The sequence below is a fragment of the Ictidomys tridecemlineatus genome, chromosome 6 (assembly GCF_052094955.1).
Source record: "Ictidomys tridecemlineatus isolate mIctTri1 chromosome 6, mIctTri1.hap1, whole genome shotgun sequence".
Taxonomy (NCBI): domain Eukaryota; kingdom Metazoa; phylum Chordata; class Mammalia; order Rodentia; family Sciuridae; genus Ictidomys; species Ictidomys tridecemlineatus.
This window is the reverse complement of record NC_135482.1, coordinates 177,569,411-177,593,843: the sequence shown is the minus strand read 5'-3', so window position 1 is coordinate 177,593,843 and position 24,433 is coordinate 177,569,411. Positions and strand designations below refer to the sequence as shown.

The following is a 24,433-nucleotide window of genomic DNA, read 5'->3' as shown; positions in this document are numbered from 1 at the left end:
ACCAAAGTTCAGAAAATGGAATACAATCAACTTTAACCTTGTTTCTCAATGCAATAAATCTCCCTTCCCGAAAATAATAAATCCTTCAATCCTCAATCTCAATCTCCTATCCACTACTATACTAATTTACTTATTACACCCTATTTTCTTCCTCATCCTTGGGATTTTCTTCATTCTCAACACTTTCTGCTGCTTCTAGGAACCACATTCTAAACAAATTCTCTTGAACCTTTCTAGCTCTCTGCTACCATTTCAAAATTGTTCCACTTCTGCCATCGATGAACAGCGTACAAGATCTGGCCATATTGTGACCCTTGATCCTCTTTTCTTTGAGGCCATCTGCCTGCCAACCCACCCACCATCTACTGAGGGCCTAATTTCCAGTAATCCTGATGCCCCAAACTTAAGGCAGCTTCCTTAAGTACACCTTCATCTTTCCGTCATAAAGACCAACATATAACCGTGCTAGAGTTGATAAAGGATTTAAGAAAAGTAAAAATAAACTGAAAGTCATGGAAGAATCCAGAGATAACGAGGGAGGACTAGTAAAAGACTTTATGAAAGCACTCCTGGGGCCCCTAGTTTGAATTGGTGATGATTAATTCACTACATTGGATAATAATATGCTAGCTCAATGTCATAATCTAAAACAGCTTAATTTTTCTGTTAAAAAATTATTTTAGCATACATATGTGTTTTTAAAAAATAAATGGCTTTTTTGGGGAGAGGGTATAGTAAAAGGTACAGATGTTTCTTGTTCTGGGGTTTTACCCTGGTGTGTGTGTGGTGGGGGGTGTTTAGGAGGGTGTTCCTTTGCTATAGAACAATGACTTCATATCCACAGAAATACCTCAGCTGACTTGAAATCTCTGGAAATGAGATTCAAAGTAAATCAGAAATTTTTTTTTAAACTTCTGTTGAGGTGATTCTAAGTAATTTACAGTCCTTTTATGTAAACATAGTCAATATAATAGAATATTGCAATGCCTGAAAGCAGACATGATAGCTTTACAAGTACTAGGACAATATAAAAATCGAAATATCAATATGATGACTTTGTAACAATCCCTGTCAATGGTATTATGTTTAATTTTTTCTTATGGTTGGCTCTCTACTCTAAAGAGCATAATGGGAAAGATGGATTTTAAAATTGCTTTGGTAAATTAAACCAATTCACTCATTCATTCCCTCATTCAACAAGTATTTAGTAAGCACCTACTATGTGCCAGGAACTGGATTATATGCTGAGAAAACAATGGTGAGCAAAAACAAATGGGTTCCCTTCGTCATGGAACTGACAGTCTATTAGGAGAGATAGACAATTTCATTATTAAATAAATAATTATAAACCATTTATAATCCTGATACAGCTCCAACATTAATGCAAAAGAATAAATTAAGTCACTGCCTAAAAATAGATTTTTTTCATAATTCTGAAATAACTATAGCTTCTATTACACAATACTCTATAAATCATAAAAAATTTGGGGGGGTAAAGAACTTATTGAAATACATACAATAAATTATTTACTCAAATCTATTTTATAGGTGTTATTTATAAATGACTAATATTTCCTCATTTGAGGAAGACCAAGACATATGTGTGTTTGCATGTGTGATGTAACCCATATGATCTGTACCTCTCCTACAGAGATACAGCTCCGAAACATACATGTGCAGATTCCTTAAGAACTAGAATCATTTTTATCTCATGCACTGGTATATACCTAGCACTTACAATAGTACTTGCCATGTATTAAGATGTGCTTGACAATTTTTGAATGAACAAATGAATGAACAATAGGAGTTGACAGTTAAAGATGATATGAGATAAGCATATTTGACCCAAAACAACAATTTGAACTACATGTATTGCCAAAAATTAGTGTGTAGGGGCACACAGCTATAAATTCCAATTGATATGATTCTGAAGCCCACTTTAAATAATTCTAAATTAAATGTCCAGCTGGCAATCAACTCTAGCTAATACAATTAGATCACCACCTGTGTTTTTCTTTCTTCCAAAATAACAGCAGAGCCTATAGAAGTGCTCTAAACAGATGACTTTAATACAGTAGCCTCTGGCTAGACTTCCTGTTTCTGCTATCACACTGCTCATGCCCACCCTTTCCCATCTGGAGGGATCTTCTCCTGATGCAAATCAGGACGTTATCATTCACCTGTTCAGAACTGTTAATGGCTTCCCATGTCTTTCAAAATAAAACCCTACTTCTAAGTCTCTGCCCTTCTCTCTCATTGCATTTTTATCCTACTCCAGTCACACCACACTAACTGTCAAGCCATCCTTTACTACACTTTCTGTTCTTTCTACAGATAACATTTTTATTTTAGATCTTCAAATGGCTTTTTTCTTACTTCAAATCCCAATGTCACCTATAAGAGGTGACAACTTTCACAACCACCCACTTCTATATAGACCACTCCCTCCTTCTCCACACTCTTTCCCTGCTTTATTTTTCTTTCTAACAATGACACACTATATAACATCACTGTTGATTTCCTCCACACTAGACTGTCAGTTCCCTGATGGCTTATTTCTATATCGGCAATGCAGAGACAGTGTCTGGCACACAACAGAAAATGGATATGTAATAATTAATCAATCAACTAGTACCATCCCATCATCCAAGATGGTACAGTTGTGAAGCTAGTGTTTCACACAGAATGGACAGTTTCTTATGCTGCATTAAAACTTTTTAAACAAAATTCATTAATGAATAGAAATTACAATTGTTTCTTTCCAAAGGATATCAAAGGTTTTTTTTAACACAGTATGGAAGGAAATAATGATTTACAAAAAACTATCCAACAGTCGGCTCGTGTTAAATAATAAAATAGATAACATTTTTACAGATTGAAATATAATATGAAAGGAAAGACACAATGGAGAATATATTAAATCCTCTTTGATTTGTACGCACTTCTCTATACAATTTCAGGGAAAAAGTTCAAAAGCCAAAAAAATAATATATTTCAAAACATATTTACAAATGCTAGCAATATATAGTAACAAAAATACTTTTCTACTAAATATTATTTTTGAAATTAAGGGAAAAAACTCATGAGAAGATGGGCTTGGAATAAATTAATATTTATTCTAGAATTAATTTCACTCAAAAAATTTAAGCAATCTATTGTATTATGTTCATTCTGTCTAAATACAAAAAAAGAAACTTTTGGAAAAGAATATTTTAGAAAAAATGTTCCATTATTTATTAGAATAAACTTGAGGAACAAGGAACACTTACATCAGTATTGAGGTTCCTCAAAAGACTAGGAATGGAACTACTACATGCCCAGCTATACTACTCCTCAATATTTATCCTAAAGAGTTAAAGTCAGTGGAACCAACCCAGATGCCCTTCAATAGATGAATGGATAAAAAAAATGTGGCATTTATACACCATGGAGTATTACGCAGCATTAAAAAATGACAAAATCATGGAATTTGCAGGGAAATGGATGACACTAGAGCAGATTATGCTTAGTGAAGCTAGCCAATCCTAAAAAACAAATACCAAATGTCTTCTTTGATATAATGAGAGCAACTATGAACAGAGCAGGGAGGAAGAGCAGGAAGAAAAGATTAACATTAAACAGAGTCATGAGATGGGAGGGAAAGGGAGAGAAAAGGGAAATTGCATGGAAATGAAGGGAGACCCTCATTGCTATACATAATTACATATAAGAGGTTGTGAGGGGAATGGGAAAATAAACAAGGAGAGAAATGAATTACAGTAGGTGGGGTAGAGAGAGAAGATGGGAGGGGAAGGGAGGGGGGATAGTAGGGGATAGTAAAGGTAGCAGAATACAACAGTTACTAATAGGGCATTATGTAAAATTGTGGATGTGTAACCAACGTGATTCTGCAATCTGCATTTGGGGTAAAAATTGGGAGTTCATAACCCACTTCAATCTAATGTATGAAATATGATATGTCAAGAGCTTTGTAATGTTGTGAACAACCAATAAAAAAAAAAAGAGTTAAAGTCAGCATATTATAGCAATACATGCATCCCCAAGTTTATAGCAGTACAATTCACAATAGCCAGGGTATAGAACCAGCTACGTGCCTGTCAACAGATGAATAAAGAAATGTAGCATGTATACACAATGAAGTTTTATTCAGCCATAAAGAAGACAAAATAAGTCAGATTCTGAAAGTCGAGGGTTGTATATGTTTTTTTCTCATATGTGAAAGCTAGAGGGAGGATAAAGAGAAAAAAAGAGGGCAGGGGAAGGAATCTCATGAAAATAGAAGGGAGGATCAGTAGAGTAGAGGAAGGGGACAGGGCAAGAGAGGAAGGAAGGAAAAGGGGAGATCCTGGGGAATAAAACTGGACCAAATTAAGTTTTTTGCATACAAGAATATTCCACAATGAATCTCACTATTATAAGGCACCAATAAAAAATTTAAGAACTAATAAACACTATAAAAACATTTTGAGGGGCTGAGATTGTGGCTCAGCAGTAGAGTGCTCATCTAGCACATGTGAGGCCTTGGGTTCAATCCTCAGCACCACATAAGAAAAATAAATAAACAAAATAAAGGTATTGTGTCCAACTACTTCTAAAAAATATATTTTTTTAAAAAAAACATTTTGAAAAGAAAATATAAAATCCTAAGTATATAACTGCATAGAATTCAAAACACAGTAACTTGAGGGGATGAATATAAAGCTCAGTTACAGAACACTTGCCTAGCATTGGCAAGATTCTGGTTTCAATATCTAGCACAGGGCCCGGGGATACACACACACACATGACACAGTAACTTGAACTCTGTATTTAGCACGAGTAAGTCTAACTTAAAAAAAAGAAGGAGGGAAAAAAAAAAAAAACTATACATTTAAAAAGCATATCCAGTAGATTAATAAGTATGGGCTAGAAAAATATTCTATTAAATGAAAAGGAAAATAACATGTATTCTGTTTAAGTTACAAACTTCTGATATTGAACATTTCTAAATTACTAAGAGTCACCAAGAAGAGATGTCAAGTTCAACTTACATGCACAATAATTTTCAGGATAAATTCTTTAAAGGTTCATATCTCATACAAACATAGACAAAAAGACTAGGACTGGAATTGCTCAATCACATGCCAAAAGGTTGCTTTTGGCTTTCTTGAAAACAAGATACTACTATAGATCTGTATGTAATCTAAGAAAGTAAACATATTTTCTCTTCATTACAGAAAAAATGTGGTTTCGTGAGCAATAATGAATTGTTATATATTTGCACAGGGTGTATGTGTAAATGAACAAATCTTTAATGCATATCAGAATAAAGTCTATATAATAAGCCTATAATAGTCTATAGATATGTCATATTTCAGGGTCTTGTATTTCATGGCACCAGATATGATTCAAGCTTATCTCAATCCACATGATAATGATCAGTAAAGCTGATAATTTTAAGGGCAAGATTACACATCAATGTATTTAATAATCAATCTTAAACACATACTTCTGTGGACATTTTTCTAATGATATCAAACAATTCAATCTAATAATATGACTTTATTTTTACATGACTGAAATACCTACATCAAACAAAACCCAGATTTCCAAATTATCTAAATTCCATTTGAATTTTTGAGGCAACATACCAGGAGACAGAATACTAGACTTATTAGGAATAAGGTGAAAACTAGATGTTACTTATTAACTCTGTATGACCTGGGACAAACTGATTCACTTCTCTGAGCCTTAGTTAAAAACTCATGTATATAATAAAGTGAATCTCACCATCGTGTATACATATGCAAGACTGAGGTCCTAACTAGAATACAATGTATTCCATGTTCATATAAGTAAATTAAAATATTCTATTGCCATATAAAACTAAAAAGAATTTTTAAAAAATACAAATGCTTAATATTTGGAAAAAATGCAAATAAGCAGGATTAAGTAAATAAAAATTGCTACAATCTCAAAATAAAAAACACCTGATGGAAAATAAGGCAATATCTAAGCTAAAGGCTTATAAAAATCAAAGGTGAAGCTTACTCAGTAAATGTTTTCAAAAGTGAGAAAGGATTAAAACTTAACCAGAAGTTCTCAGTTTTTATTTTCTCTCCTTTCCCTGACTTCTGGCAAGTTTTTAGCTTCTGTACTTTTCCCCCCTGGCTACAGTGGGAAAATAATGTATTCAAATTACTGAATAGATCACATGAGTTAATGATACGCAAGTACTATGCACACAAAAAATCACAATCCTACTGGAAAAAAACTTCATTCTCCATAGAAAAGCCAAGTAGGCAGAAAAGACAAAGTATCCTGACATATGAAATTTCATATTTATATAACACACTTTCAAATGCCAAGTACACCTCATATTAATTACTGTGAAATTATTTCTTCCACTAAACTAGTACCTCCTTAAAGACAGAATATCACCTCTGTTTCCTCAATGGCAATATATTGTCAGGCATAAAGATGATGCTCAATAAACACGTGGGTTAAGATATGCTATATTTAGCCTTCCTGCTATATAAGCAATAATGTAGAGAAGTAGAAGAATTACCATTTTCTTTCCGTAATCTTGTTATGAACTTCTTCGGAGGTATTACTCCAACCTTTTTCTTCTGAGTGGCTATGCTATGGAAGAGATCTGCTAAGCAAGTAAGAAGGTTCTCCTTCTTCCTAGGCTGACTCTTGTATGCTAGAACTTTTTCCCGAAATGGACGACAAAAATAAAGTGCTTGAAGAACTGAATTGCAGTAGCAGGTATTCCCAAACTAGAACGAGGGAAAAAAAAAAAACAAAAACAGAAAGTTAAATTTAGGGCAATGCATTTCAAGAGAAATAATTTTTCTATGATTAGTTAGAACAAAAGGGTAAGAAAGGGAACTTAAAATCCACATAAAAATATCTGAAAGCATAGAAATAATTATTTGACAAATTAGCCATTTTAATATTAAATAGATGCTTTAGGCATCAATTTCAGGTTAAAAGTGAAATAAAATATATGCAATAAACTTGGACTCTATGAAAACTGATTTAAAACACTATATAGTTATGAACAAATATTAGTTAGGGCATAGGACTCTAATTTTTCCTTAAATTCCCATTGTTATAATGGCATACTAAACATTTTATATATTATACATTTTAAATAACTCATAAAAATTCTTTAAGAAAAACACAAAAAATAAGATTTTTCTATTAAGTTCTGAGGCACAACCAAAATAAATACATTAAGCAAAAACATAAAACAAAATTTAACAAGATCCCTTGAAATGTTGAAAAGTCATCAACTGGCAATCTAACAAACACTAAAAAGTCAGATTGCATGATTCTTGCTTTATAAGCATCAGTTAAAACCTGAACTATGGATCTATCTAAAGGGAGTATGTCTCTACATCTTACTGAACTTTAATTTCCTCCTCTTTAAAAATGCAGGGAGGGTTAACCCCACCTTATAAAGTAAAGCATAGCCTGATAAGTATTTATTACCCTTATTTTTCGTATTAAGAGACACTGGCTCTAAAAATCAGTTAACAGAATACTCAAAAGTCAATTAATGAGGACTTGAGGAACACTTTAAAACTGGAACAAAAATAATTCTCAAATAATTTCTACAGAGTGATCACAGATAAAGTTAAAAAAATAGATAACAAGATGGGGATGTAGCTCGGTGGTAGGGTACTTGCCTAGTGTGTTTATGTACAAAAAGCTTACTAGGTACCCCTATTTAAAAAAAAGAAAGAAATCATATCAGAGGGGAAAAAAAAAAAAAAACAAGAGGAGGGCCCACACAGTAGTGCACACATGGAATCCCAGCAGCTTGGGAGGCCATAAGCAATTTAGCAAGACCCTGTCTCAAAGGAGGAAGGGAGGAGGGCCACTGACTCAGTGGTTGAGTATCCTGGGTTCAGTCCCTAATACAAAATGGGAGGGGCGGGCCTCTTAAAATTGAAAATAAGCGGTAACAATGTAGAAAAATGAATTCTACTGTCATGTAACTAATTAGAACAAATTAAAAAAATAAAAAAGAGAAAACAAACAGTAATATAAGAAACCAAAAGATATCATCTAAGAATAAAAAGAACCACAAAGAAATCTATTGATACCATCATTTGGAAATTAAAATACATATAGAATAAAGTAAGCAAGAAATTATGTTTATACCCTTAGGAGCCAAACATTCTAATATAAAAGAAAAAAAGATACTGTAATAACAATTAGAGAAGTGAACGCCCTGTAAATTTAAATTGGAAATATCTATATAAACTCATGCACACATGTGTGAATGTGCACATAGTGTGCATGTGTGCTTTCAAACTCTATCCAATGGAAGGACAGGCAGGGAAGCAGTGAGCTTCCCCTTCACCCAGACTGTGATCTCTGAATACTTTTTCCTACTTGAAGGAACCAGGATGCCTTGGAGTATGGCTGGATGGTATCTAAGACAAGAAATACACAATGTACAGGATTAGCCTAGGATCTATTTGTATGAATATAAGAATTAACTTTCACTCAAAAGAAATTACTGAAATGGATCCAGGAATTCAAAATGCCATTATAAAGAAAAAAGGAATAAACCCTCATTAGTATCCATTAGAGGCTACAAACTATCATATGCAACAGAAACATCCAAGTTTTACTTTGCCTTTTTTATAAGAACCACATTTCAGGGGCACTAAATAATTAATGAAAGAAATCTCATTTATAGGATTATTCCAACAAATAAAATGAGAAGAAATGGTTATAAATAATGGAGTAAGCAACAATTATCAACAGATGCTAACTAAAAGTATTAGGTTAAAGGTTGATGGGGATCCTTAAAACAGAGGGATCAACCCCCAATGCATTTCAGCATAAATGGCAGTGAATAAGTAATTTATTGTAACTTGTGATAAACCTCCTATGAAATACTCTTTACCGTAAAAAAAAAAACACTAAACTTAAATCAAGTTTCTCTAAATATCTTATAAATTAGTATTATAATTTAGATAATGGAGGAACAAGCTAGACAATACCACAAAGAAAGAGTAGGCCAAGTTTTAAAATGTTGGATAGTTCCAGGACAAATGATCAGGTTTCTGCACAAATCAGTTATGACAAAGAAAAAGGCTGGGAAGAACTCAAGACACATCACATTCAAATCAAAACAGTTACACACAGAATTTACCCAGATCCTGGGACTGGGGGGTTGTAGCTCAGTGGTAGAGCGCTTGCCTAGCACATTTGAGGCCCTGGGTTCTATCCTTAGCACCACATAAAAATAAATCAATGAAATAAAGGTATTGTGTCTATTCAAAAGAAAAAGGAGGAGGAGGGGGAGAGGGATTCACCCAGATCCTGACCTGAACAAATCATCTATAAAAAAGTTAGCTGGACCCTGTCTCAAAATAAAAAACAAAAATAAAAAGGGCTGCGGATGTGGCTCAGTGTTAAGCATCCCTGGTACCAAAAAATAAAATAAAATAAAAATTAAAAAATGACCTGTAGACAAGAGAAGACATTTGAATGTGTACACTAATACTAGATGACCTTGAGATAATCTTGATATGAGAATGAGAGGGTTACAATTTTAAAACATCCCTATCAGTTGGAAGAGCATAATTTAAAAAAATTTTATGCGCAAAATGACATAAATGACTAGGATTCTTCTTCTTGAAGGTTTGGGGGAAATAACTGGAAGAGAATAAAGAAATCAGCCAAATACTGGTAAGCATTAAAGCTAAATTGATGGGTTTATATGGGGATTAACATTACTCACCGCCTCTTGTTTCTAAAAAATGATTTTAAGTGGTTTGTTTTGTTTTTAAATAAGCAATGCTACATGAATTTGTGTGTCATCCTTCAGCAGGGGCCATACTAATCTTCTCTGTCTCCTTCCAATTTTAGTATATGTGCTGCCGAAGCAAGCGAGCACTAAGTGTTTAATCTTTGAGGTAAACTGTATCATCGTGTGTCAAATTCATAGCAAATATAAGATACAACTAGTCTAAATACAGAGGGAAGATGGAAACTAGGCACAGCCAATAATTCCATGGGAAAAAAAACCTCAAAAGCATCTCCAATGACCTCCTGTCTGAACACGTTTTCTTCCACATATATTAAACCAATAGACCTCTCTACCCCAGTAAGAAGCACAGTATTAATAGAAATCTCAAATGAAAGCAGGACTTACTGACATTTTTTTAAACACTTGGGAGCGCATGACCTCTCCAGATGAGAATGAGACCCAATGAGAATGTGTGACTTCACATTCACACTGCTAGTCAAAACAAAGCACTGGTTTCAGAGAGAGATGCTGTAAAGGGTTTCTAGAAAAAGGCTAAAAGAAGTGTGTGATCCTGACTTACTGATACTGGTGATCAGGTAACTCCAGATATACTTCAATAAAGCTTCCCCCAGTGACTAAGCATAGCTACAATAGAATCTATACTCATAGGGCTGGTTGTGGCTCAGTGGTAGAGCACTTGCATGGCATGTGTGAGGCACAGGGTTCAATTCTCAGCACCACATAAATAAATAAAGATCCACTGTCAACTAAAACAATTTTTTTTAAAAATAACCTATGCTTATAAAAATTAATTTACCATTTTCCATTTTATAGTATAAGCTCATCTGAAAATTTTTAGCATTTACATTATAAACCTAAGGAATCTAATGACCAACAAACTTTGGTTCTGTCTTAAAAGAAAAGATAGAATTTCCATAATCTGGGCATCTTTATTAAAGAAAAGGAAATAGGGAAATCTAACATTAACTCCTATAGTAGGTAGATAAAAACAAAAGATATCAACTCAAGGTTATATCAGAACTATTATGATAGTGAAGAATGATCTACCCATAAATTATAAGCAACAAATGGGGAAAGAAAAAAGTAAAAGGAATCTCTATTTTGTACAGATTAATGAAAGTCAGCCTTGCACTACTGTCCATACAACCTGCTGATCTTCTGACTATAAAGCAATAGATAATATTATAATCAATTCCCTCAAGTCCACTACTATAGTCTTCTTTTACTTACTTTAATCAATCCCATTAAAGAAAAAGAATGAAACTACTATTTCTCCAGAATTAGATAACTTTCGGTCTTTTTAATAATTTTGAAACTTGTTTAATTGCCTTGCTTTTTAATACTAATTTTCATTCAAGTTCCTGAAACCTAAAAATCTTTCAAATGTATAGCTTTTGTGCAAAAGGTATAGAATGATTTTCTTTCTACTCATTTCTAAACAAGACATAGCTTTAGAATTGAAACCTATCCTTTGTTATCTCAGCTGGTTTGAAGAACAAAGATGTAGCCACGTTTAAAATCAGAGGAAGTAAATTGTAAAAGCTGCTACTCTTCTCAAGTTCTAGGCATTTCATTTTTCTTCCTTTTCTTTTCTTTTTTGATCTTTTTAAGGTGGACGGGGGTGCCTGGGATTGAACCCAGAGTCTTGCATATGCTAAGCATATGCTACACCACTAAGCTACATCCTCAGCTTCTGACTACTGATTTTTCAATTGATGAGTGAATACAATCTCATCCTTTCAAATTGCCTTTTCCAAATCTTAAAAATTACACCACCACAAATATTTTTATCATATCTCCACCAGAAAGATTATTTGAGCTCATATCCCTAACACAATGTATTTATTTATAAAATATTTATGTACTACTATACTATGTATGTTTAAATATAAGAGTATAATTAAGATTAAATCGGCTGGGTGTGATGGTACATGCTGTAATCCCAGTGTCAGCAATGGCGAGGCGCTAAGCAACTCAATGAGACCCTGTGTCTAAATAAAGTAGAAATAAAAGGGTTGGGGATGTGGCTCAGTGGTCGAGTGGCCATGAGTTCAATCCTGGGTACCAATATATATACACATTTAAAGTTTTATCTTAAATTTATTATTTAAAAAAATTATTTCTACTAATTAACATTTAAATGAGTAATCAAACTGAGATGTTTGTTTGTAAACCATGGGTTTTAGATTTTAAAACAGTGGTTTGATTAGTAAAACTTAAGCTATCATTTGTAGATGAAAACAAACATTAGAAACTTAATAATTTGCTTCCTACACCCAATGGTTCATCTTACTTCACTTAGAGACAACCAATTTAAACATCATGTTAACAGTATGACCTTTAAAAACTATTATAGGAACCACTTTTTTTGCACTTTTGAAGAAGTGCAACTTCTTCCACTGTCCCCAAGCTGGACCCCAACCCACAACTCTCAATTCACCCAAGTGGACCAAACTTGAGCAGCTGATCCAAAATTAGGCTTTCAGTATGCTCAAGAACAACCCTCACCCCATACTCATTCTGCTGCCCCTTGCTTTCTTGTGGAAACTGACTTCTCCATGCAAATTCCGTCAGGCTGTTCATCACAAGGCCTTTCACAGACCCTGCAACAGATGTGACATTTATTCAATCTAGTCAGACAGAATACCTGGACAAGAAATCCATCACTGAGTTTGATACAGGTATTCTCTGTGATCTCTGACAACCTAAATCTTAAGTAGGCTATGGCTGTGGAGAGAAACTAGATGAAAATAAACTCAATGCAAAAAAAAAAAAAAAAAAAAATCAAGAGACATTTCCTTCATCAACTTTATAACCACAAATAGAAAACTTCATTTTATTTCTCTATCTCCTACATAATGAACCCTGCTCCAACAAATGACTAGGAGGAATTCAAGTTAAATGGCCTTTTATAACATGGTCTGGGAAGAAAATCAAAAGACCCTCTGGGAGGGAGGAGGACATTCCATAGGAGCCTCACAAAACAATTTACTGAGACCAACAAACATACACATACACATACACAGATACATATACATTTATATTGGGGCCTAGTTGGATGAGAATATTATAATAACTATACAGTAAAACAATGAAAGAAGGGTATTCAAATAGTTCAAATCACTCTACCAACTATACTAAAACACAATCATGTGCTGCTTAACACAGAGGATATATTCTGCAAAGTGCCCTGCCAGGTGATTCTGTGACTATGCAAGCACCATAGAACATACTTAACACAAACCCTGATGGTGCAGGTCAATCATCTGATGTTGCCTCTTGATGCAATCAAGAGACAAAGTAAACAAAATGTACGAGACTGCTGCCAGCAAAATCCAGCATACTATTTTACTGTCAACTTTTTTGTTTAAGTAGGATTACATCCTAAAATTATGACTAAAAGTGTAGTAGTACATAAACCAGTTAACAGTCAACTTATTTTTAATATCAAGTATTATATTTTCCACATACTGGGTTACATTTTTATGCTGTTAGCAGTGTAGCCAATAAGTTGGTTAAAAACAGTATCACCATGGATGGGTAAGTAATGTACTGCATTATATCACAGAAGTAGCTAGGTAGGCAATAGAATTTTTTAGCTGCATTATAATCTCCTGGGACCATTTCATAAATAACATCCATTCTTGACCTGTATGCTGTTCACTCTTGACCAAAATATCATACAGCATGTCTGCAAGTACTAACCAGAAACAAGGAGGCAATCTGACTTATCAGATTAAAGCAATGTTTTCAAAAACTTTAGAGAACTATATAAACAACTGGCATGTAAGGGGGATGTTTCACAGCCAGAAAAGGTTCCTTTGCCTATCCAAAGGTCCTTAAGCCAAACTACTATTTCTCTTCTCTGACTTCCAATAATATTAGAAATATTAATGAATATTTGGATATATCAATAGAAAATAGATAAGCAGTGAGTGGTGTACACCTGTAATCCCAGCAGCTCAGGAGGCTTAGGAAGGGGGATCAAAAATATAAAGCCAGCCTCAGCAACACAGTGAGGCCCTAAGTAACACAGTGAGACCCTGTCTCTGTATAAAATATTTTTTAAAAGGTCGGGGGGCTAGGGATGTGGTTCAGTGGTTAAGTGCCCCTGGGTTCAATCCCCAGTACCAAAAAACTTAGATAAACCAATAGAAAACCATACTCTATGTATGACATAAATTATAGTAATAGATATAGGAAATACTACTCATTAAGAACTAGCTGGAGAAAAATAATTCACTGCCATAAAAGTTATTATCTGTGAAAATATTCTTCCAAGCTAAAAACACATGCAATTGAAACTAAAGGAAAACAGATTGTCATTAATGCTCATAGTAACACTATTTAATTTTATGCTAAGTCAATTGAACTATAACTATCTTTTCTTCTCTCCACTAAAAACCAAACAAAATAAAACTGCCCAAATACATGCTCCCAAAGTTCCCAAAGGCAATGCTTTTGAGTGATCCTACCACTCACTGGCTAAAAAAAAACGGGATATAATCAGGCAAATTTAACAGCACCTTTCTGTATATACTTTTTATAAAAGAAATTAAGCCTGGAAATGTACAATTAGATATTAATGGATTGATGAAACAAATATATATACTCTTTAACAAAATCCAGTTGTTAGAAAAGATCAACCACAAAGTTTGTTAAAGCACCTACATACAGTTATTGTTTATAATGCCATTTGGCAGACAGGTAAAAGGACAGGATGAAAATGACTTAAAATGTTGACCTCTGATTTAACTAAGGCACTCTCCCCTGAAAAAAGTTATAACCTTGAGTTAAGTAGTGTGATAACCTTCAAATAAAGGGATAGGTAAGAGAAGAAAGAACATGGCGATAATTCAGAAGCTGAAAAATAAAGACTTATAGAGGGGCTGGGGTTGAGGCTCAGAGAAAGAGCACTCCCATAGCATGCGTGAGACACTGGTTCAATCTTCAGCACCACATTAAAATAAAATAAAGGTACTGTGTCCACCTACGACTAAAAAGATAAAATTTTTAAAGACTATTATAGAGAAATGGTTAAAGGCAAAGAACACAATTGCAAAGAAGCCTGACAGTATAAATCAAAATTAATCCCACTACCACTTCAGCACATGTCCTCTGGTGACTAATTTCTTTCTGAGCACATTCAAGGCACTCATCCATCTGTAATAGATGGTCCTGAGAGATCTCAGGATTTTGTACAATAACAGATGTAAAAACCAGAAATTATATTTTGTTAAAAAAAAAATCAGCTGGGCATATTGGCACATGCCTGTATTCCCATCAGCGCAGGAGGCTGAGGCAGGAGGATCATGAGTTCAAAGCTAGCCTCCAAAAAAGCAAGGCACTAAGCAACTCAGTGAGACTCTGTCTCTAAATAAAATATAAAATAGGGCTGGAGATGTGGCTCAGGGGTCAAGTGCCCCTGAGTTCAATTCCTGGTTTAAAAAAAAAAAATGAAATAAAATTAATCTCTCTGAGGAAGAAAATCAAGTTTCCTCTGGTGGTTGTCTCTTCCTAACTTTATTCCCTCTGCTTCTCTTGGTTTTACTATTACTTGGCTTTTTGGAAACACACAAACACTACCCTTTGTATAGACTGATCCATGGGGAGTAATAAAAAGGATGCCTTTTACAAAATCCTTATTTTATGTAATTAACACTAGTATTACTGAATGTCAGTTTAATGAGAATGTACTAGTACTACTGATCATCAGTGATACTGAGATCATATTATGTTAAAAACAGCAGAAAAATATTTTATCAGCTTAGAACTCATTTTATCTAATTATTTCTAAGATTGGTTTTACTTGTTCTCGGGCTATCTGTAAAAAAAAATAGCTGGGTATAAAATGAAGAAACTGAAATATTTACATGGGAGAAAATTAAACAGGTTTTGTTATACAAAGTATTCTTGTTCCAAAGAAAATAAGCTCTTCTGGGATACTACCTTAGTCTATTTTCTACTGCTATAACTGAATCCCACAGACTGGTAATTTATAAAGAAAAGATGTTTATTTGACTGTTAGTTCTAGAGGCTGGGAAACCCAAGCATGGTGCCAGCGTCTGGTAAAGGTCTCCATGCTCCATTATCTGAGGGCCAAAAACGTAAGCAAGTACACAAGACAGAGGGAGGACAGAGGCCAAATGTCCCCTTTTATCAGGATACAACTAGCCCACTCCCACAATAACCAACCCACTCCCAAAGTAAGGGCAACAATCCATTCATGAAGGCTCTTAGTCACCTCCTTAACATCCTACCTCTCAACACTATTAAAATTGCAATTAAATTTCAAACAGGAGTTTTATAGGATTTAGTACAATTTAAAACACATATTAGCTTTGGAGTCTAAAATCTAATAAAAGTGGTTAGTCACAGGGAAATAATAATGAGAGGGTTTTGCCATCCCCAGAATTTAAATGAGGCTTTTGATCACTAGACAGTTCTGTTCATAAGCATATCTGTAAGCATGAACAATTTAAACATTAGAAGTAGAGGCCAGACTTCTTGTTAAATAAGAGAAATTTTAAACCATATCACTTAACTCTACTCCTTGTGAAATCCCAGTAAAATGATAGTAAAGGGATATTAGGTAAAAACTCAAAAGTCCAAAGACTGCAATAAAGAAAACAACTACACACTATAGAGGTCAGCAAACTTCAGTAGAAGGCAGACAGGAGGGAAAATGAATCCCAAGTGCCTGGAAGGGGGAGAGAAGTGAGAAAGTAGATTGACACTTGAAGGCTTAGGAACTGGGAGTGAAAGGTGTCTTAAAAACACAAATCCACTTTAAACCTTCTTTCAGTGCCACAGAAGACAATTTTGGTTTAGTCTCTACAGAAGCTGAGCAAGAGCCTTTCGGTTCCATGACAGAGGACTGCAGAGAGACACACTGAGCAGCAAAGAGTATTAATAAAACCTAGAATTAAGCTACTTCTAGGCATATAGAGGAGGAATCCTCCCAACAGAAGGGGAAGAAAGCCTCAGAAAAACAGTCTCTAGTACTGAAAAGGGAAGGGGACAAAGTAGCTCAGGAGCTATTTTTTTTTGTTGTTGTTGTTGTTAAAGCCCTTTTTGCTAGGAAGTTACCCTAGAGTGAAACCCATGCTGAACAAGCACCAACCTAATGCACAAAGCCTCCAATCAGCTTCTCAGAATAGCACTTTTCTACATGAATAAAACTTAGGGAAAGCTTAATAAATAAAACAGCTTAAAACAGGGAAAAGCTCAGAGGTCTCAAGAATAATCCTATAATCATAACAAAAATCTCAGCAATGATATCCAGAGAAAAATAATAACATCACCTTTGCAAAACACTAAAAAATAAAAGTAACATTCTAAGAAATAAAAAGTGCAGAGTTTGGAGGGGGGAAAAGCAGAATAAACTATCTAAAATGTAGAACAAAAAGGCAAATGATCAAAATGGGAGCAAAATAAGCAACTGGAGAAATCAAGTCTAAACATTTCAACATGCAACTAACAAGACATCTAAAAAGCACAAAGGAATTATATCGACAGGGAGGAAATTAGCCAAACAACAGTATCAGAAATATTTTAGAACTGAAGAAAATGAGTCTTTAGTCTAAATGGGACCATAAATATTCATCACAATAATGGGGAGGGAGACACAGACACATCATCAAACTATAAAATATTATAGATGATGAAAATGCTAAAAGCCCCAAGAAGTTTTAAAACAAAAAAGTCACATTCAGAAGACATCAAGAATCAGAATGATATCAGACCTTTTGACAGTAAGAAGCCAAAAAGCAAAAGTAATACCTTAAAAATTCTGGGAATCCATACCTAGCCATAACAATAACCGAAAAAATTTTAAATACACATTACATCAAAGTTTATCTCCCATGCATATTTCCTAAAGAAGCGATTTCAGAATGGGTTCTACAAAGCAAGGAAGAAAATAAAAAAGGCAAACAGGGAATCTAAGAAAAAAGGAAAAGGTACAGGGAACATCTAGAGTGGAGGAAAAGACTTCCAGGCAGGCACAGGGTCCACCCAGCAGGAATAGGACAGAAGGATCCAGAGCAAGGGCATCCAAGTACTGAGAATTTATCTGGTGGGTAGGACTCAGTGTAAACTGGTGGTGAGAACTGTTCAGCGGTGGTGGGTTTTTTATTTGTATATTTTAGTTCTGTTGATGACTTTGGGAAGAACAAACAAAAATTAAGACCGTAGAAAAATAAAGTACAGAATTACTAGGTTCTAAGAAAACAAAGTCATTCAAAAGGGGAGAAAATACAATCATGTATAACTTAGCTCAAACACTGAACACTGGGGCTGAGGCTGGGACTCAATGGTAGTACACTCACCTAGCATGTGTGAGGCATTGGATTCAATTCTCAGCACCGCATATAAAATGAATGAAATAAAAGCCCATCAACATCCAAAAAATATTAAAAAAAAAAAACACTGAACACTGGTTAAACTAAAAATTACTATATAAACATATAGAAGAAGATAGTGAAATTTTAGGTAGAGGAGAGAACAAAATCTCTGAAATCAATATATTTATTGGGGGGAGGGGCAGCAGGATAAGCACTTTATTCAGAACATTACAAGAAGTTTTAGAAAAGAACCAGCTAGGAGTAATGAGCAGCATGTTCTGTGGAGGGGAAAGAAGGATAGGGCCTGTGGATTCTTCCTTACAAACTCTATACACAAAGCACACGCAGATGATTCCTAAAGCAAGAGGGAAACTCCAAATTCATCTCATACACATCCTAATTACATACTCATATTTAATGAAACACCAACTTATTCAATAGAACCCATTACCAGTTTAATAAAACTGGTAACTTTTAAAACATTCTCTATGGCTCCACCTAACAGGATATACAACAGTATTAAATAAACACAACAATTATATAACAGATATGTGGTAATCTCCAATGATTCAGAATCAACAACATTCAGGGTTAAAAATTCTAAAGTTCTTCCAGAATTTTAATAATGCATAATTACAATTATTACCACAAAGATAGGAATGCATATTCTCCCTTTACTTTGCACCTTCATATATATCTAGCTAGCACTGATTATGCCAGAAGTAAACTAACAAATACCCTTTGGAAGCATGGAGGCATTTACATAGCTATATTTATGTACCTATACATGTATACTATTTATAGTTAAATAATTCTCAAAAAAAAAAAATCAAGAGGTCACCTGGTCTACACTATAGATGCAAGTTTGGTTACGAGAAACTTTTTTCACAAAATAGGAAAAATGAAGCTAACAAGAAACTATTCTAAAATTTCAGGCAACTTTCCTTTCTATTCATCAGTTTACAACTGTAAATCAAGTCTCTTGGCATCAAATTCTAATAATACAAATCATCATTTTTTCTGTAATAAATTATGAAGAACATTCATCATTTCTTAATTGGCTTCCAAACATGATTCTGAAAGCTAAGTATCAATGGATACTTACATTGACTAATCCAAAATAGTGCTCATTTACTGGAAACTGTTCTGGACCAATCTCTTTCTCTAATGCCGAGGCATTGGCGCCCTGTAAAATGAAAATTTTAAAAAAATCTTAGTACTTACAGCATTTCCATAACCTTGTCCAATCATATAGGCATTACAGAGATATCCTTTAAAAGACTGCATCTATTCTCCTATCATACTAACCTCACATTATTGAAAGAAAATAAAGGATGATATTGAAGAGAAGAATAATGGTTTTTAATATGACTGAAAACTAGCTTACAGGAACTTTGCCATGAAACCAAAACCTCAGTCAAGGAATTTTATTCCTAATGTGTTCCTTTTCTCTAAGTATGAATGAAAGCTCCTACTGAATCATGTATTCAAACAGGAGCAGAATTTGATAGTAGCCATCTCAAGAGCTGAAGCTTTGTGAAATGAAATAAGCACTTATGCAATGGGCTAGCCATTCTGTAGGCTAATAAGTTTTTAACTGAGAAGTTTTCACCCAGAGTCAAAGGTAGCAAGAATGTTGATCGCAATATCATTTATGACTCAAGAACTGACCATTGGGGAAAGAGATTTATAAGATCTGACAACATACTACATGGAAAAGCCAGAATTAAAAAAAAAAATAGACTTACATAGACGTATATGAATAAATTTCAAGAATGTAATTAAATTTTAAAAATTAACAAAACACTATTCTATCTATCTACACACATTCAACACATCTGAGTGCATGTTAGAAGAGGAATGGGACATGGACAAGAAGGAAAAAATAAAATAAAATCCAATAAAAGAATCTTCCACAATGTGCCATGGCCTTAAAAGTAAGATCAACTCAGTTCTGTGCACCTGAGGTCCCCGAAGAACTTGTGAAAGTGAGAAGGAAGAACCAGGGCCAAGAGCACCAGTCTAGATAATCACACATATGAATACCACTACCTGGACTCTCAAAGAAGTTCGAAAGGGAAATGAAAGCAATTCTGAGAATGAGAAAACTCTAGATACATTTATCTTGAAAACTCCCAAGAAAGCATACTACCAGGTAAATACAAACCTACCCCCACCCCCACCCCGGAAAAAAAAAAAATCTACAAATGACACCTGAAAGAGTTATATAGACCCAGCACACACAACCTGCCTTCTCCACTCACTGGGCATGGTTAACAACACATCAGTGCTCAGAATCTCATACCTGATGCTTCCTTACTGAGCTTGCTTCTGAACCAGGGAAGCCCAAACCTTTGTTAGGCACCTGTCGTCAACTTCCTGACAGGTCCAGACTGAAAATAAGCATGGATTAAAGGTACCTGATGAGTTGGTGGTCAAGTCTCACCCAAAATATTTCCTCTAATATCCTTCAGCTAACAGGTAGGCACTTGTTATATAAAGGGATAACATCTTAAATTTTGAATTTAGAAATTACTTTTGGTTTTTCGTAAAATCTTGATGTTTTATGTAAAAATCTTGATACAATCACTAGTTAATGAATGTAATTTATTTCTAAAACTGGGTATCAGTTCACATTTTATAACAACTACAATTATTAGAACCAACTTCAAAATGCACTGAGCAAAACTGGTGGAATGCTGTTAAGTCCTCCCCTTCCACTCCTGACAGCTCAAGCACCTGCCACAAAACTTCCTGATGTATGTAGAAAATAATCAATAAACCCATGTTTTTACCACCTGTTCTTAAAAATTCAAATTGATAATATTATTCATTTGAATAAGTCAAACCCCTTCCCCACTAAAATAGAAGGAACTATCATATGAAATACACTTCAAAATGCACAGTGAATTTAACAAAATTATGTTATGTGTATATAAATGCCCCAGGGCACTTCACCTTTATGTGTGTGTAGAAAGCACCAATTAAGAATGAATAATGGAGGAGCAAGAGGAGCAGTGGAGTGGAGGGGGTTGAGAGGAGACTGAAATGGAATGGGTGAGATTCCATGCATGTATGATTTTGTCAGGATGAACTCAGCTATTATGTATAACTATTATTACATAAAACATCAAGTATTAACTTCATTGCCTAATAAAATAAAACAATGAAAATAAATAAATAAAATACACCCTCAATCGCTCTAGAAAAACAAAATACCAGCACACACACCTTAGGAAAGCATTTCTGACCATTAACCTATTATGTCCCACCATCTTAGATATAGGACACCTATAAAAACCTAAAGACTTTTTTATAAGACACCTATGAAATTGCTCAATTTAAGGTTTTATAGTGTCCCATATGTAGGATGAGATATAATGGGTAAAAATGAAATAAGAACAGAATGATATGAACATTATTTCTCCAGCAACACATTCTGTATTCTAATCGCCCCAGATGTCCATTTGTACTTACATATACATGTACCCACATGTACTTTCATCCTTAACCTCACAGCTTCAACTATGGGTCAAGTATTAGTTTCACTGTGCCTCAGTTTCCCAGATATATAATCACACTAATAAATCTGATCTGCCCTAGGTAAAAGCTAAGAAATAACAGGAGAAAAAAACAAAAAACAGAGGGGGGGGGGAACAGCCATAAAACAAAAAAATAAGACCCCTTCTTGGTTTGGCAAGCACTAGCACAGAGGTCCCAGAGTTATCATCACTGTACTGCCCGGAAATCCCAACAACAAAGCAGAACCATAAGCCAATTCAGAAGGCTGGAAAGAGAAAGCCAAGAATGCAAAAATAAAAACAGTTATAGATCACCGTCATTTAATCTTTCTGGATTTAAGAATCTTTGGTGATTTTTCTAAACCCTCAGTTCCAAGTCTATCAGATTTTCAAAAAAGCCTGTATACAAATTTAGATTTTCACAACTAAAATTATTCAGGATATTAAAAGATTACGTCATTTTTCAAAAGTCCCTTCTAATCTAATATTCTATTATTTTCCAGCATATTTATCAATGCCTCTGAAGACGACTATAATGAACACAAAACTCTAGGGAAATCCTAGCCAATACATGCCAAGCAACACAATTCAACAGCTCATGAATTACAGTTATGGAGAGAGGGAGTACAGTAGATCAAAAACAGAAAAAAAATTGCCTTATTATAAATCTAAACTAAGTATATCACAGTAAACTACACCTTACTATGGTAATGTTGCTGCTATACAGATTTCTGCAAAGGCAAAGTATAATAGGGACCTTCTTAGAGGCTGCTTTTGCTAAAGTACCAACTGTTCACTCAGGCCTAGAGATGTATGATGGTTAACTAAAAGCAGGACAAAAGCCTGACATTTCTGCCTTCATTTTATCTGTCTCCTCTCTACCCTAAAACAATTAATGTACACGTGTTAATCACTTAGAAGTCTCTAAAAACTGGTAATACAATGTTAACTAGTCCTAAATTTATCTAGTTTCTCTCATTCCTCTTCTAGATTGAAGACATTGAGACAAGTGTAACTAAGATACTTTCAAGATTCCAAGAAAAGTGAGCCTTTCAGGCAAATCTCTCCATAATGGGAAACACCCCCCCCTAAATATTTCCCATCTCTGATGGGAACCAGATTGCACCCTCAAGTGGTAATGACTCCTCTGGAACCATTACCCAGAAGCCATCAGGACTTCACAGAACCAGACCTGAAAAACTATGAACCAGACCACAGTTTTGATAAAGACTACTTAATTAGGGTGCACACTTCTTGGTCCCACTTTAGTTCCTTCCCCTATTTAAATCCACCCCCAAAGACAGAGCTAAAGACACTTGGTCTACGCTTGTCTTTCCAGTGTGGCTATACTGAGTGAACTCCTCCTACTTCATTACTTTTTAATTTGATTTCTAAGGCAAGTGGTCAGGCCTGGTCTGTTGGGACTTCCCAAAGTCAGAGTCCTCCCTGGCCCAGAACTCCAGAGACAAAAGAAGCATTCCCATGGGATATATTCAAGATTTTCTCTGCCAAAATAATCATAATAACTCCTATTTCTAGCCTAACACTAATTGAAAGTGATTATGCTAAACAATCTGGTTTCTAATGAGTTCGTGTGGGGTTTTTTTTGGGGGGAAGTGGATACCAGGGATCGAACTCAGGGGCACTTGACCACTGAGCCACATCCCCAGCCCCATTTTTCCATTTTATTTACAGGCAGGGTCTCACTAAGTTGCTTAGTTCCTCACAGTTGTTGATGCTGGCTTTGAACTCATGACCCTCCTGGAGGCCTCAGCCTCCTGAGCTGCTGGGATAACAGGCATGCGCCACCGTGCCCAGCCCAATGAGTGGTTTTCAAAAGTGTTTTTAACACTAAAATAGATATAGCTTCTAGAAATTAACTGCCAAACCAAACTTTCGCTGTATACTTTTTAACATCTTAGAAAAGTTTACAAACAAATTCTTCAAGGATTTCACTTAAGGCTGACAAATTTCATCATGTCATATAATGGCAATCAAGCACCCCTGGATTTAAAATGAGCGTAGAACAAATAAACATTCAACAGAAAAGGCTCTGAATAATTTCCATCTCCACACTTAAAAATATGAATGACCCCACCAAAACTAACAATAGCTTACAAAATCTGCCATTCTTAACTGGGATAAAGGTTAAAAAATGGTGGTATGCAGAATCCCTGCTCTAGCAGTATTCCTTGGTTTTTGTCTGAGAACATGACACAGAGAAGACATCTGTTTTTTTCTGATTGTTTTGCTCCTATTTTTGTAACTTAGGCAAAAGATAATTTTAGACTTAATACCTATTAGGGTTACAGAATTCATAGTGAAGAAGCAATTACATTCTTCTGACCTCCTGATGAAAACAAAACATACAAAAACAAAATGAAACTTTGAAAAAAAAAATTAAGCCAGCAAAAGAAGGAATCCATAGAAACCAAAAAACAAAGTGATGGGAAACCAGGAGAAAGTAAGTAATCAGCAAATACAAATTTTACACTAAGAATATTTTTCAATGCCAGTGACTTTTAGTGTCTCTTTTAACAGCTGAATGGAATGAAGTACAGGAAACAGGTGCTAAAACATGAGGCCCACCCAAGACCTGGATCACAACAGGAAATCCCAGCATGGAACTGGGACTCTCTCGAGTTATACCTTCAGTTTAAGAAAGAACAAGAAATAATCCAAGCAGATTTTTTTGGTTTTGTCATAATATTGTGTTTTTTTCCTAGTGCTGAAGACAGAACAAGGCCTTGTGCGTGCTAAGCAAACACTCTACCACTGAACCACATCCC

General features: G+C 34.7%; 1 protein-coding gene and 1 non-coding gene across 4 annotated transcripts in view; both read right to left on the bottom strand.

Moving 5' to 3' along the window:
• The window catches only part of Usp12 (ubiquitin specific peptidase 12), a 77,405-nt gene that overhangs the window by 20,384 nt on the left and 32,588 nt on the right, over positions 1 to 24,433 (bottom strand). Inside the window, exons 2-3 of one of the 3 annotated variants that reach the window (XM_005317050.4) lie at positions 19,229 to 19,309; positions 6,548 to 6,761 (exon numbers count right to left, since the gene is read on the bottom strand). In XM_005317050.4, the coding sequence (XP_005317107.1) occupies positions 6,548 to 6,761; positions 19,229 to 19,309 (295 nt within the window). Of the gene's footprint in view, positions 1 to 1,219; positions 1,304 to 6,547; positions 6,762 to 19,228; positions 19,310 to 24,433 lie in introns of those variants that run through there. The other 2 variants (XM_040281648.2, XM_078016196.1) reach the window with 2 other exon arrangements.
• LOC120888849 (U6 spliceosomal RNA) lies at positions 9,794 to 9,904 on the bottom strand. Its single transcript, XR_005732519.2, has one exon. It is a non-coding gene; the product is annotated as a U6 spliceosomal RNA (small nuclear RNA).